Source organism: Salmo trutta, chromosome 30 (genome assembly GCF_901001165.1).
Source record: "Salmo trutta chromosome 30, fSalTru1.1, whole genome shotgun sequence".
NCBI classification, from domain to species: Eukaryota; Metazoa; Chordata; class Actinopteri; order Salmoniformes; family Salmonidae; genus Salmo; species Salmo trutta.
In genome coordinates, this window is record NC_042986.1 from 44,054,357 (window position 1) to 44,068,299 (window position 13,943).

The 13,943-nt window shown below is 50.0% G+C and overlaps 1 protein-coding gene across 3 annotated transcripts in view; it reads left to right on the plus strand.

The window, feature by feature from the left end:
• LOC115168738 (ubiquitin-like modifier-activating enzyme 1) overlaps nucleotides 1-13,943 on the plus strand; it is a 58,813-nt gene that overhangs the window by 37,379 nt on the left and 7,491 nt on the right. For 2 of the 3 annotated variants that reach the window (XM_029724279.1, XM_029724278.1), the window contains exons 10-21: nucleotides 981-1,157; nucleotides 2,482-2,592; nucleotides 2,819-3,036; nucleotides 3,569-3,750; nucleotides 4,345-4,541; nucleotides 5,245-5,309; nucleotides 8,525-8,720; nucleotides 9,397-9,471; nucleotides 10,904-11,093; nucleotides 11,983-12,024; nucleotides 12,642-12,730; nucleotides 12,895-12,987. In XM_029724279.1, the coding sequence (XP_029580139.1) occupies nucleotides 981-1,157; nucleotides 2,482-2,592; nucleotides 2,819-3,036; nucleotides 3,569-3,750; nucleotides 4,345-4,541; nucleotides 5,245-5,309; nucleotides 8,525-8,720; nucleotides 9,397-9,471; nucleotides 10,904-11,093; nucleotides 11,983-12,024; nucleotides 12,642-12,730; nucleotides 12,895-12,987 (1,635 nt within the window). The remainder of the gene's footprint in view (nucleotides 1-980; nucleotides 1,158-2,481; nucleotides 2,593-2,818; nucleotides 3,037-3,568; nucleotides 3,751-4,344; nucleotides 4,542-5,244; nucleotides 5,310-8,524; nucleotides 8,721-9,396; nucleotides 9,472-10,903; nucleotides 11,094-11,982; nucleotides 12,025-12,641; nucleotides 12,731-12,894; nucleotides 12,988-13,943) is intronic. The other variant, XM_029724280.1, reaches the window with a different exon arrangement.

The following is a 13,943-nucleotide window of genomic DNA, read 5'->3' on the forward strand; positions in this document are numbered from 1 at the left end:
TTGCCTCTCTGATTAATTCCCTCCTTGCCTGGTCCGTGAGTTTTGGTGGGCGGCCCTCTCTTGGCAGGTTTGTTGTGGTGCCATATTCTTCCCATATTTTAATAATGGATTTAATGGTGCTCTGTGGGATGTTCAGTTAATGATATTTTTTTATAATCCAACCCTGATCTGTACCTCTCCACATCTTTGTCCCTGACCGGTTTGGAGAGCTCCGTGGTCTTCATAGTGCTGCTTGCTTGGTTGGTGCCCCTTGTTTAGTGGTGTTAGACTCTGGGCCTGTCAGAACAGGTGTGTGTGTGTGTGTGTGTGTGTGTGTGTGTGTGTGTGTGTGTGTGTGTGTGTGTCTACACACACACACGAGTGCACCCAGGTGGACTTTATTTAACTAACTATGTGACTTCTGAAGGTAATTGGTTGCACCAGATCTTATTTAGGGACTTCATAGCAAAGGGGGTGAATACATATGCACACACCACTTTTCAATTTTTAATTTTTTTATACGTTTTTGCAGCAAGTATTTTTTTTTCATTTCAACAATTTTGACCATTTTGTGTATGTCCATTACATGAAATCCCCCGAAAAATCAATTTAAATTACAGGTTGTAATTTATTGTAATGCCACAAAATAGGAAAAACGCCAAAGGGGATGAATACTTTTGCAAGTCACTGTAAGACATGGATTGGGTATGTGTGCCATTCAGAGGGTGAATGGGTAAGACCAAAGATTTAAGTGCCTTTGAACAGGGCATGTTAGTAGTTGCCAGGCGAACCAGTTTGTGTCAAGAACTGCAACGCTGCTGGGTTTTTCACACTCAAGTTTCCCAAGTGTATCAAGAATGGTCCACCACCCAAATGACATCCAGCCATCTTGACACAACTGTTGGAAGCATTGTAGTCAACATGGGACCAGCATCCCTGTGGAACGCTTTCGACACCTTGTAGTCATGCCTATCAATGTAATGCTTTGCTGTGTGTTCCAGGCCGATGGAGAGGAGCTGGTGTCCCTGGCTAAAGAGGTGAACTCCAGCCAGACGGGGTCAGCCAAGGTGGACGAGCTGGATGACACGCTCATTAAGAAACTATCCTTCGTCTCCGCCGGCGACCTGGCGCCAATCAACGCTTTCATTGGTGGACTGGCCGCACAGGAAGTTATGAAGGTAAGGAGCCGCTCACTTCCTGTCTTCTCAAAACTGTCTTTCTGCTCTATATGGTTATACTGTGTGTGTGTGTGTGTGTGTGTGTGTGTGGGTGGACCAGGGTTTCTGTTAGGGAAATGTGGCTGGTGCCCGGACACGTGTCCAGCTGCGTTTTTAATTTACCGGACCCGTTTGCATTGGGTGCGTAACCTGATGAGGGCGTCCACCCATGGTGCTCAGAATGACAGAAAACACATTTAGGGGGGCGCTAGTGAGCAAGCCATGGAGTAGGTCATGTTTATCTGAGCTCCTACTGAAAAAATGTCAACTTAAAAAAATAATAATAATGGTGGAAAGAAATGCACCGTGGCGGTGCTCGAGGTGTTTCTCACCATTATTACACCATTATATATATATATATTTTTTTATGGATTCTCCCAATTACGATCTTGTCTCATCGCTGCAACTGCCCAACGGGCTCGGGAGAGGCGAAGGTCGAGTCATGCGTCCTCTGAAACATGAACCGCCAAACCGCACTTCTTAACACCGGCTGCACCAATGTGTTGGAGGAAACACCGTTCAGCTGATGACCGAGGTCAGCCTGCAGACGGCCGAGGTCAGACGGCCGAGGTCAGCCTGCAGACGGCCGAGGTCAGCCTGCAGACGGCCGAGGTCAGCCTGCAGACGGCCGAGGTCAGCCTGCAGACGGCCGAGGTCAGCCTGCAGACGGCCGAGGTCAGCCTGCAGACGGCCAGCCTGCAGACGGCCAGCATAAGGAGTTGCTAGAGCGATGAGCCAAATACCCCCCCAGGGGTAGTACCCAACTCGCTAACGACCATCAGGTCCTAATGGCCTGGTACTCAGGGCTCTATTGTCCCTCCATCAGGTCACTAATGGCCTGGTACTCAGGGCTCTATTGTCCCTCCATCAGGTCCTAATGGCCTGGTACTCAGGGCTCTGTTGTCCCTCCATCGGGTTCTAATGGCCTGGTACTCAGGGCTCTGTTGTCTCTGCCGGTAGTGTACGTGTCTCCCGGCAGACTCAAACTAATATTGAAAAACAACCTAACATGTGAACAAGAAAAGTAGCCAAGAAACCCCAGCTCAAAGTCGCACTGTACAAGCCTTTCAGGTTAATTCAACCAACTTCTACATTTTGAGCATTGGATTAAAAAATATATAAATGAATAAAAATGATACCAAATGCTGTGACCAACGTGGTGGTGAAGTAGACATTCTTGCCCTCCAGCGCCAAAATCTATCCCCATTTGGCGGGTGCTAATTTCCCACCCTGTTCATGCCCATGATGCAGTGTCTGTACAGTATTATAACTGTCTCTGTCCTAGGCGTGTACAGGGAAGTTCATGCCCATGAAGCAGTGGCTGTATTTTGACGCTCTGGAGTGTCTGCCTGAGGAAGAGGGAGGCGCCATGCTCACTGAGGAAGACTGTGCCCCTGTGAGTACATTTCACACACCCCGACATCTACCACACACACACACACACACACACACACACACACACCACCCACCAATATGCACACACCTAACTCAAACCCTCACAGACCAAACAAATACAGGCACAAAACACATCATGCCACTATTTCAAGTAGAACTATGAAACCTCACTTTCTACCTGTGGTGGGGGGAAAACTATTAAATTACGTCTCTCTCTCTCTCCCCAGAGGAACAGTCGTTATGACGGCCAGATCGCTGTGTTTGGCATCAAGCTGCAGGAGGAGTTGGCTAAACAACGCTACTTCCTGGTTGGTGCTGGCGCTATTGGCTGTGAGCTGCTCAAGAACTTTGCCATGATTGGATTGGCTGGCGGAGAGGGTGAGGTCATCGTGACAGACATGGACACCATAGAGAAATCCAACCTCAACAGACAGTTCCTCTTCAGGTGAGAGAGGGAGGAGGAGGAGGGACAAACTTAACCCATGGAGGGTTTAAATCGTGCAACACAAACAACACTTTAGCCTTTAACCTGTGATCTTACTGTGTCTGAAATGGCACCCACTTTCCTACGTACTGCATTACTGTTGATCAGTGCACATAGGATCTGTTCAGATGTAGTACACTACATGGAATATCATTTTTATTTTTTATTTTACCTTTTATTTAACTAGGCAGGTCAGTTAAGAACTAATTCTTATTTACAATGACGGCCTACCAGGGAACAGTGGGGTTAACTGCCTTGTTCAGGGGCAGAACGACAGATTTTGTACCTTGTCAGCTCGGGGGATTCGATCTAGCAACCTTTCGGTTATTAGTCCAATGCTCTACGCTGTCGCCCCCAAAAGTCTACGTCCCATTTGGGACGTAATTGAGCTGTTATTGCTTCTTGTTTGCTTGTATTTCATTGTTCTTGTGTGAAGTTTTGTAGGTTTCAAAGGAGCTTTATTAAATAAAGTACTGTTTTGGTTTATATTCAGGCCGTGGGACGTGACCAAGATGAAGAGTGAGACGGCGGCGGCGGCGGTGAAGCAGATGAACCCGTCCATCCGGATCACGGGACACCAGAACCGCGTCGGGCCCGAAACCGAGCGAGTTTACGACGACGACTTCTTCGAGAGCCTTCACGGAGTCGCCAACGCTCTGGACAACGTCGACGCACGTAAGACGCACTTTAAACGTTACTCTGCCTTGTGTGCAACCGTTATCTATCGTTATCTATCGTTATCATTGTCAACGACTACAGGCGGTATAGTCGCTGCAGTTATCAACGGCTGCAGGCGGTGCGGCCGCTGCCGTTATCAACGGCTGCAGGCGGTGCGGCCGCTGCAGTTATCAACGGCTGCAGGCGGTGTGGCCGCTGCAGTTATCAACGGCTACTGGTTACCGTTTATACCCGCAGAATTTTAGTCTTAGTTTCAACAGACTGCATCCTGCTTGAACACATAAACAGAAGGTGATTTGTTGTTTAGGGCTGAGGAAGAGGTGTCAGGCCAGTTAAATTAGATTGGTTAGGGCTGAGGAAGAGGTGTCCAGGGGGCTGGCCCAGTTCAATTAGATTGTTTTAGGGCTGAGGAAGAGGTGTCCAGGGGGCTGGCCCAGTTCAATTAGATTGATTAGGGCTGAGGAAGAGGTGTCAGGACAGTTCAATTAGATTGATTAGGGCTGAGGAATATTGGGAACAATTATGCTTTGTGAATGTCCCTCTCCTGTAGGTATGTATATGGTCATATTCCTTGTCTCTCCTCTCCTGTAGGTATGTATATGGACCGGCGGTGTGTCTACTACAGGAAGCCCCTGTTAGAGTCCGGTACTCTGGGCACCAAGGGAAACGTTCAGGTGGTCATCCCCTTCCTGACAGAGTCATACAGCTCCTCCCAGGACCCCCCGGAGAAGTCCATCCCCATCTGCACACTGAAGAACTTCCCCAACGCCATCGAACACACACTGCAGGTAACACACACACACACACACACACACACTGCAGGTAACACACACACACACACACACACACACACACTGCAGGTAACACACACACACACACTGCAGGTAACACACACACACACACACTGCAGGTAACACACACACACACACACACACTGCAGGTAACACACACACACACACACACTGCAGGTAACACACACACACACACACACTCTGCAGGTAACACACACACACACACACACTCTGCAGGTAACACACACACACACACACTCTGCAGGTAACACACACACACACACACACTCTGCAGGTAACACACACACACACACACACTCTGCAGGTAACACACACACACACACACACTCTGCAGGTAACACACACACACACACACTCTGCAGGTAACACACACACACACACACTCTGCAGGTAACACACACACACACACACTCTGCAGGTAACACACACACTCTCTGCAGGTAACACACACACTCTCTGCAGGTAACACACACACACACACACACACACACACACACTCTCTGCAGGTAACACACACACACTCACTCTCTGCAGGTAACACACACACACTCACTCTCTGCAGGTAACACACACACACACACTCTCTCTGCAGGTAACACACACACACACACACCTGTGTGACTGCCGTCCTCTCCATGCAGTGTGTGATGTGTTGGTAACTCTGTCTCCTCCTCTCCAGTGGGCCCGTGATGAGTTTGAGGGTCTGTTTAAACAGCCATCAGAGAATGCCATGCAGTACCTCACGTAAGTCTATAGCCCCGAGTTTAACGGCTTTCTCTGTCTGAAGGCTCCTGGCTGGTGCTCTTACAATAGTATTCATCCCCCTTGGTGTTTTTCCTATTGTGTTGCATTACAACCTGTAATTTAAATGGATTTTTATTTGGATTTCATGTAATGGACAAACACAAAATAGTCCAAATTGGTGAAGTGAAATGAAAAAAATAACTTGTTTCATCAAATGTATATATATATATATATATTTTTAAATGGAAAAGTGGTGTCTGCATATGTATTCACCCCCTTTGCTATGAAGCCCCTAAATAAGATCTGGTGCAACCAATTACCTTCAGAATTCACATAGTTAGTTACTTTACACACAGGTGGACTTTATCTAAGTGTCACATGATCTCAGTATATATATATATATCTGTTCTGAAAGGCCCCAGAGTCTGCAACATCACTAAACAAGCAGCACTATGAAGACCAAGGAGCTCTCCAAACAGGTCAGGGACAAAGTTGTGGAGAAGTACAGCTCAGGGTTGGGTTATAAAAAATATTAGAAACTTTAAACATCCCACAGAGCACCATTAAATCCATTATTAAAAAATGGAAAGAATATGGCACCACAACAAACCTGCCAAGAGAGGGCCGCCCACCAAAACTCACGGACCAGGCAAGGAGGGAATTAATCAGAGACCAAAGATAACCCTGAAGAAGCTTCACAGCGGAGATTGGAGTATCTGTCCATAGGACCACTTTAAGCCGTACACTCCACAGAGCTGGGTTTTACGGAAGAGTGGCCATGAAAAAAGCCATTGCTTAAAGAAAGAAAAAGCAAACATGTTTGGTGCTCGCAAAAAGGCATGTGGGAGATACGGTGGAAAATTCCAAGATTATGTTATAATGCTTTTATTGCATCAAATGGCTGTTTTACGCAACACAATTAAGGGGTCGTTAGAACGCTCATCTATGTGTGTTCTACTGAGGATGGGCCTCTGGGAGATTTAACGCTGACAGGTGATTTATGTCTTTCGGGTGATAAAACCTAAAGAGACCGCATTCCAGAGCATGAGTTAATGTTTTTGTTCTATATGGTACCAGGGGAGAGATGACCCCAGGGCCAGACCCTGGTCGACCCTACAATGAAAGATAACTGTTGACGCAGCAGATATACTGTCTTCTGTGAATTATTATAAGTATCTAATCTTGTAACCCGTTCTATACATCTGTTGTTCGTCATGTAGGTTGAAAGGTGTGTATCTTGGCTATAAAATACCTTTGTAAATATGTCTCGGGGCTCTCAACGAATCATCTGATTGTGATTCGTCGGCCAGCCGTTGTTATCGTAGAGCACTCAATCGATTGACTTTATATGTGTACGTTGTATTGACCTGCTCCCTTATTAATAAGTGAATAAAGATTTAGTTTAAGTATAACTCTTACTTGTGTGATAAGTTTCTCTCGTTTTGATAGTAAAGAAATTAACCACCACAGAGACTCCTCAAACATATGAAACAAGGTACTCTGGTCAGATAAGACAAAAATTAAGCTTTTTGGCAGTCAAGGAAAACACTGTCTGGCACAAACCCAACATCTCTCATCACCCCGAGAACACCATCCCCACAGTGAAGCATGGTGGTGGCAGCATGTTTTTCATCTGCAGGGACTGGGAAACTGGTCAGAATTGAAGGAATGATGGATGGCGCTAAATACAGGGAAATTCTTGAGGGAAAACTTGTTTGTCTTCCAGAGATTTGAGACTGGGACGGAGGTTCACCTTCCAGCAGGACAATCACCCTAAGCATACTGCTATAGCAACACTTGAGTGGTTTAAGGGGAAACAGTTAAATGTCTTGGAATGGCCTAGTCAAAGCCCAGACCTCAATCCAATTGAGAATCTGTGGTATGACTTAAAGATTGCTGTACACCAGCGGAACCCATCCAACTTGAAGGAGCTGGAGCAGTTTTGCCTTGAAGAATGGGCAAAAATCCCAGTGGCTAGATGTGCCAAGCTTATAGAGACATACCCCAAGAGACTTGCAGCTGTAATTGCTGCAAAATGTGGCTCTACAAAGTATTGACTTTGGGGGGGGTGAATAGTTATGCATGCTCAAGTTTTCTGTTTTTTTTTGTCTTATTTCTTGTTTGTTTCACAAGAAAAAATATTTTGCATCTTCAAAGTGGTAGGTATGTTGTGTAAATGAAATGATACAAACCCCCCCCAAAAATCAATTTTAATTCCAGGTTGTAAGGCAACAAAATAGATAGAAATGACAAGGGGGTGAATACTTTTGCAAGCCACTGGCGCTGTTCTATGTAGAAGGCTCCTAGCTGGCGCTGTTCTGTGTAGAAGGCTCCTAGCTGGCGCTGTTCTGTGTAGAAGGCTCCTAGCTGGCGCTGTTCTGTGTAGAAGGCTCCTAGCTGGCGCTGTTCTGTGTAGAAGGCTCCTAGCTGGCGCTGTTCTATGTAGAAGGCTCCTAGCTGGCGCTGTTCTGTGTAGAAGGCTCCTAGCTGGCGCTGTTCTGTGTAGAAGGCTCCTAGCTGGCGCTGTTCTGTGTAGAAGGCTCCTAGCTGGCGCTGTTCTGTGTAGAAGGCTCCTAGCTGGCGCTGTTCTGTGTAGAAGGCTCCTAGCTGGCGCTGTTCTGTGTAGAAGGCTCCTAGCTGGCGCTGTTCTATGTAGAAGGCTCCTAGCTGGCGCTGTTCTATGTAGAAGGCTCCTAGCTGGCGCTGTTCTATGTAGAAGGCTCCTAGCTGGCGCTGTTCTGTGTAGAAGGCTCCTAGCTGGCGCTGTTCTGTGTAGAAGGCTCCTAGCTGGCGCTGTTCTGTGTAGAAGGCTCCTAGCTGGCGCTGTTCTGTGTAGAAGGCTCCTAGCTGGCGCTGTTCTGTGTAGAAGGCTCCTAGCTGGCGCTGTTCTGTGTAGAAGGCTCCTAGCTGGCGCTGTTCTGTGTAGAAGGCTCCTAGCTGGCGCTGTTCTGTGTAGAAGGCTCCTAGCTGGCGCTGTTCTGTGTAGAAGGCTCCTAGCTGGCGCTGTTCTGTGTAGAAGGCTCCTAGCTGGCGCTGTTCTGTGTAGAAGGCTCCTAGCTGGCGCTGTTCTGTGTAGAAGGCTCCTAGCTGGCGCTGTTCTGTGTAGAAGGCTCCTAGCTGGCGCTGTTCTGTGTAGAAGGCTCCTAGCTGGCGCTGTTCTGTGTAGAAGGCTCCTAGCTGGCGCTGTTAGTTATATTAATGTTTTTATGATCCAGAGATGCTAAGTTCCTGGAGAGGACCCTGAAGCTGCCTGGGGCCCAGCCTCTAGAGGTGTTGGAGGCCGTCTATAAGAGTTTGGTGATCGACTGTCCTCACAGCTGGGCCGACTGTGTCACCTGGGCTCGTCACCACTGGCAGTGCCAGTACAGCAACAACATCCATCAGCTACTGCACAACTTCCCCCCAGAACAGGTATATGGAACACTGTTACACACACACACACACACACCGAGTATACAGAACATTAGGAACACCCGCTCTTTCCATGACAGACTGACCAAGTGAAAGCTATAATCGCTTATTGATATCAATTGTTAAATCCACTTCAATCAGTGTAGATGAAGGGGAGAAGACAGGTTAAAGAAGGATGTTTAAGCCTTGAGTCAACTGAAACATGGATTTGTGTATGTGTGTCATTTAGAGGGTGAATGGGTAAGACAAAAGACTAAAGTGCCTTTGAACGGGGTATGGTAGTAGGTGCCAGGAGCACCAGTTTGTGTTAAACCCAGCAGCGTTGCAGTTCTTTTCACACTCAACAGTTTCCCGTGTGTATCAAGAATGGTCCACCACTTGACACGACTGGGAAGCACAGCGACGAATTGATGCTGTTCTGAGGTCAAAAACTCACTGTTAGGAAGGTGTTCTTAATGTTTTGTGCTCTCATTGTTTATACACAAACTGGTGGTACAGTCATACAGTTATTAACATGTTACACTAGTATCATCTCTCCCCCTCTTTCTCTCTCCCCCTATTTCTCTCTCCCCCACTTTCTCTCTCCCCCACTTTCTCTCTCCCCCTATTTCTCTCTCCCCCACTTTCTCTCTCCCCCACTTTCTCTCTCCCCCACTTTCTCTCTCTCCTTTCTCAGCTGACCAGCTCTGGCGCCCCCTTCTGGTCCGGTCCAAAGAGATGTCCTCACCCTCTGGAGTTCAGCACTAGCAATGTGAGTCCTTTCTCTCCCCCTGTCCTCCCTATCTATTACCTTACCCCTCTACCCTAGCCCCCCCTGTCCTCCCTATCTATTACCTTACCCCTCTACCCTAGCCCCCCTGTCCTCCCTATCTATTACCTTACCCCTCTACCCTAGCCCCCCCTGTCCTCCCTATCTATTACCTTACCCCTCTACCCTAGCCCCCCTGTCCTCCCTATCTATTACCTTACCCCTCTACCCTAGCCCCCCCTGTCCTCCCTATCTATTACCTTACCCCTCTACCCTAGCCCCCCCTGTCCTCCCTATCTATTACCTTACCCCTCTACCCTAGCCCCCCTGTCCTCCCTATCTATTACCCCTCTACCCTAGCCCCCCCCTGTCCTCCCTATCTATTACCCCTCTACCCTAGCCCCCCCTGTCCTCCCTATCTATTACCTTACCCCTCTACCCTAGCCCCCCTGTCCTCCCTATCTATTACCCCTCTACCCTAGCCCCCCCTGTCCTCCCTATCTATTACCTTACCCCTCTACCCTAGCCCCCCCTGTCCTCCCTATCTATTACCTTACCCCTCTACCCTAGCCCCCCCTGTCCTCCCTATCTATTACCTTACCCCTCTACCCTAGCCCCCCCTGTCCTCCCTATCTATTACCCCTCTACCCTAGCCCCCCTGTCCTCCCTATCTATTACCTTACCCCTCTACCCTAGCCCCCCTGTCCTCCCTATCTATTACCTTACCCCTCTACCCTAGCCCCCCCCTGTCCTCCCTATTACCTTACCCCTCTACCCTAGCCCCCCCCTGTCCTCCCTATCTATTACCTTACCCCTCTACCCTAGCCCCCCCTGTCCTCCCTATCTATTACCCCTCTACCCTAGCCCCCCTGTCCTCCCTATCTATTACCCCTCTACCCTAGCCCCCCCTGTCCTCCCTATCTATTACCCCTCTACCCTAGCCCCCCCTGTCCTCCCTATCTATTACCCCTCTACCCTAGCCCCCCCCTGTCCTCCCTATTACCTTACCCCTCTACCCTAGCCCCCCCTGTCCTCCCTATTACCTTACCCCTCTACCCTAGCCCCCCCCTGTCCTCCCTATCTATTACCCCTCTACCCTAGCCCCCCCTGTCTTCCCTATCTATTACCCCTCTACCCTAGCCCCCCTGTCCTCCCTATCTATTACCTTACCCCTCTACCCTAGCCCCCCCTGTCCTCCCTATCTATTACCTTACCCCTCTACCCTAGCCCCCCTGTCCTCCCTATCTATTACCTTACCCCTCTACCCTAGCCCCCCTGTCCTCCCTATTACCTTACCCCTCTACCCTAGCCCCCCTGTCCTCCCTATTACCTTACCCCTCTACCCTAGCCCCCCTGTCCTCCCTATCTATTACCTTACCCCTCTACCCTAGCCCCTTCTCTCCCCCATACGTCCTCTAACAGTCTCTCTCTCTAGGACCTCCACATGGACTATGTGATGTCAGGAGCCAACTTGTTTGCCCAGTCGTACGGCATGCAGGGCTCCACCGACCGTGTCGGCGTGGCTCAGATCCTGGACAGCCTATCGGTGCCCACCTTCGTCCCCAGGTCAGGGGTCAAGATCCACGTCTCCGACCAGGAGATGCAGAGCGCCAACGCCAACGTCGGTGAGGAGGAGGAGCTTATGGGCCGTCTGTGTATGGGCCGTCTGTGTATGGGCCGTCTGTATATGGGCCGTCTGTATATGGGCCGTCTGTATATGGGCCGTCTGTACGTCTACTGATGTCTATAGTCAACACTTCTAGTTGCATTTACAGTGGTCATTCCCTGTAGTGACGTCGGAAGCCAATGAGTATAAACCATTGCAGCAGAGTCTGCAGGAGCGTGTAGAACTAAGCCAGCCATCGCAGTAGAGTCTGCAGGAGCGTGTAGAACTAAGCCAGCCATCGCTGCAGTCTGCAGGAGCATGTAGAACTAAGCCAGCCATCGCTGCAGTCTGCAGGAGCATGTAGAACTAAGCCAGCCGATGCTGCAGTCTGCAGGAGCATGTAGAACTAAGCCAGCCGTCGCTGCAGTCTGCAGGAGCGTGTAGAACTAAGCCAGCCGTCGCTGCAGTCTGCAGGAGCGTGTAGAACTAAGCCAGCCATTGCAGCAGAGTCTGCAAGCGCATGTAGAACTAAGCCAGTCGTCGCTGCAGTCTGCAGGAGCGTGTAGAACTAAGCCAGCCATCGCAGTAGAGTCTGCAGGAGCTTGTAGAACTAAGCCAGCCATCGCTGCAGTCTGCAGGAGCATGTAGAATTAAGCCAGCCGATGCTGCAGTCTGCAGGAGCGTGTAGAACTAAGCCAGCCGTCGCTGCAGTCTTCAGGAGCGTGTAGAACTAAGAAAGTTTCTAGATATGTGACATCTGTTATTTATGCTTTTGCCACAGAATGAAAGCCTTCCAAAGACTGGATGGAAGAAGCCATGTTTGTTCTGGACTTGTGTAGTGTTGTATTAAATGACTACTGATAGGGAAGAATCCCAGTTATGATTAGAGTATGTTTGTGTTTCATCAGAAAAACCTATCAAGACAGGTCCCACCTCTCGCCAGCGGCCACGTGAGAGGATTTTACAACATGCCCCTGTCTCATTGGCCTGTTTCCCTGTCTGTCAACCAATGGACACTGTCGGACTAACCTTCGGATGTGTGTGTCTCTCTCTGGTGTGTGTGTGTCTGGGTCTTTGGTGTGTGTGTGTCTGGGTCTTTGGTGTGTGTGTGTGTCTGGGTCTTTGGTGTGTGTGTGTGTGTCTGGGTCTTTGGTGTGTGTGTCTGGGTCTTTGGTGTGTGTGTGTGTGTGTGTGTCTGGGTCTTTGGTGTGTGTGTGTGTCTGGGTCTTTGGTGTGTGTGTGTGTGTCTGGGTCTTTGGTGTGTGTGTGTGTGTCTGGGTCTTTGGTGTGTGTGTGTGTGTGTCTGGGTCTTTGGTGTGTGTGTGTCTGGGTCTTTGGTGTGTGTGTGTGTGTCTGGGTCTTTGGTGTGTGTGTGTGTGTCTGGGTCTTTGGTGTGTGTGTGTGTCTGGGTCTTTGGTGTGTGTGTGTGTCTGGGTCTTTGGTGTGTGTGTGTGTGTGTGTGTGTCTGGGTCTTTGGTGTGTCTGTGTGTGTCTGGGTCTTTGGTGTGTCTGGGTCTTTGGTGTGTGTGTGTCTGGGTCTTTGGCGCGTGTGTGCCTGTGTGCGTAGATGACAACAGGCTGGAGGAACTGAAGACTCTGCTCCCTGGACCGGAAGCTTCTTCTCACTTTAAACTTACTGCCATCGACTTTGAAAAGGTGGAGAACTCTCCCTTTACTCTCATCTCTCTCTACTCTACCCCCCTCTCTCTCTACTCTACACCCCCTCTCTCTTCACTCTACCCCCTCTCTCTTTTTACTCTACCCCCCTCCTCTCACTCTGTGTTCTAGGATGATGACTCTGTGTTCTCTCTGTGTTCCAGGATGATGACTCTAACTTCCACATGGACTTCATTGTGGCTGCTTCCAACCTGAGAGCAGAAAACTACAACATTCCCCCTGCAGACAGACACAAGGTGTGTACGTACACACACTCCCTCTCACACACGGCGCTCTCTGGCTCATTCGCTGTCTCGCTCTCTGTGACGCTGTCTCGCTCTCTGTGACGCTGTCTCGCTCTCTGTGACGCTGTCTCGCTCTCTGTGACGCTGTCTCGCTCTCTGTGACGCTGTCTCGCTCTCTGTGACGCTGTCTCGCTCTCTGTGACGCTGTCTCGCTCTCTGTGACGCTGTCTCGCTCTCTGTGACGCTGTCTCGCTCTCTGTGACGCTGTTCTCGCTCTCTGTGACGCTGTCTCGCTCTCTGTGACGCTGTCTCGCTCTCTGTGACGCTGTCTCGCTCTCTGTGACGCTGTCTCGCTCTCTGTGACGCTGTCTCGCTCTCTGTGACGCTGTCTCGCTCTCTGTGACGCTGTCTCTGACGCTCTCTGACGCTCTCTGTCTCGCTCTCTGTCTCGCTCTGTCTCGCTCTCTGTCTCGCTCTCTGTCTCGCTCTCTGTCTCGCTCTCTGTCTCGCTCTCTGTCTCGCTCTCTGTCTCGCTCTCTGTCTCGCTCGCTGTCTCGCTCGCTGTCTCGCTCGCTGTCTCGCTCGCTGTCTCGCTCGCTGTCTCGCTCGCTGTCTCGCTCGCTGTCTCGCTCGCTGTCTCGCTCGCTCTTTGTGACGCTCGCTGTCTCGCTCGCTCTTTGTGACGCTCGCTGTCTCGCTCGCTCTTTGTGACGCTCGCTGTCTCGCTCGCTCTCTGTGACGCTCGCTCGCTCTCTGTGACGCTCGCTCGCTCTCTGTGTCGCTCGCTCGCTCTCTGACGCTCGCTCTCTGACGCTCGCTCGCTCTCTGTGACGCTCTCTCGCTCGCTCTCTGTGACGCTCGCTCGCTCGCTCTCTGTGACGCTCGCTCGCTCGCTCTCTGTGACGCTCGCTCGCTCGCTCTCTGTGACGCTCTCTCGCTCGCTCGCTCTCTGTGACGCTCGCTCTCTG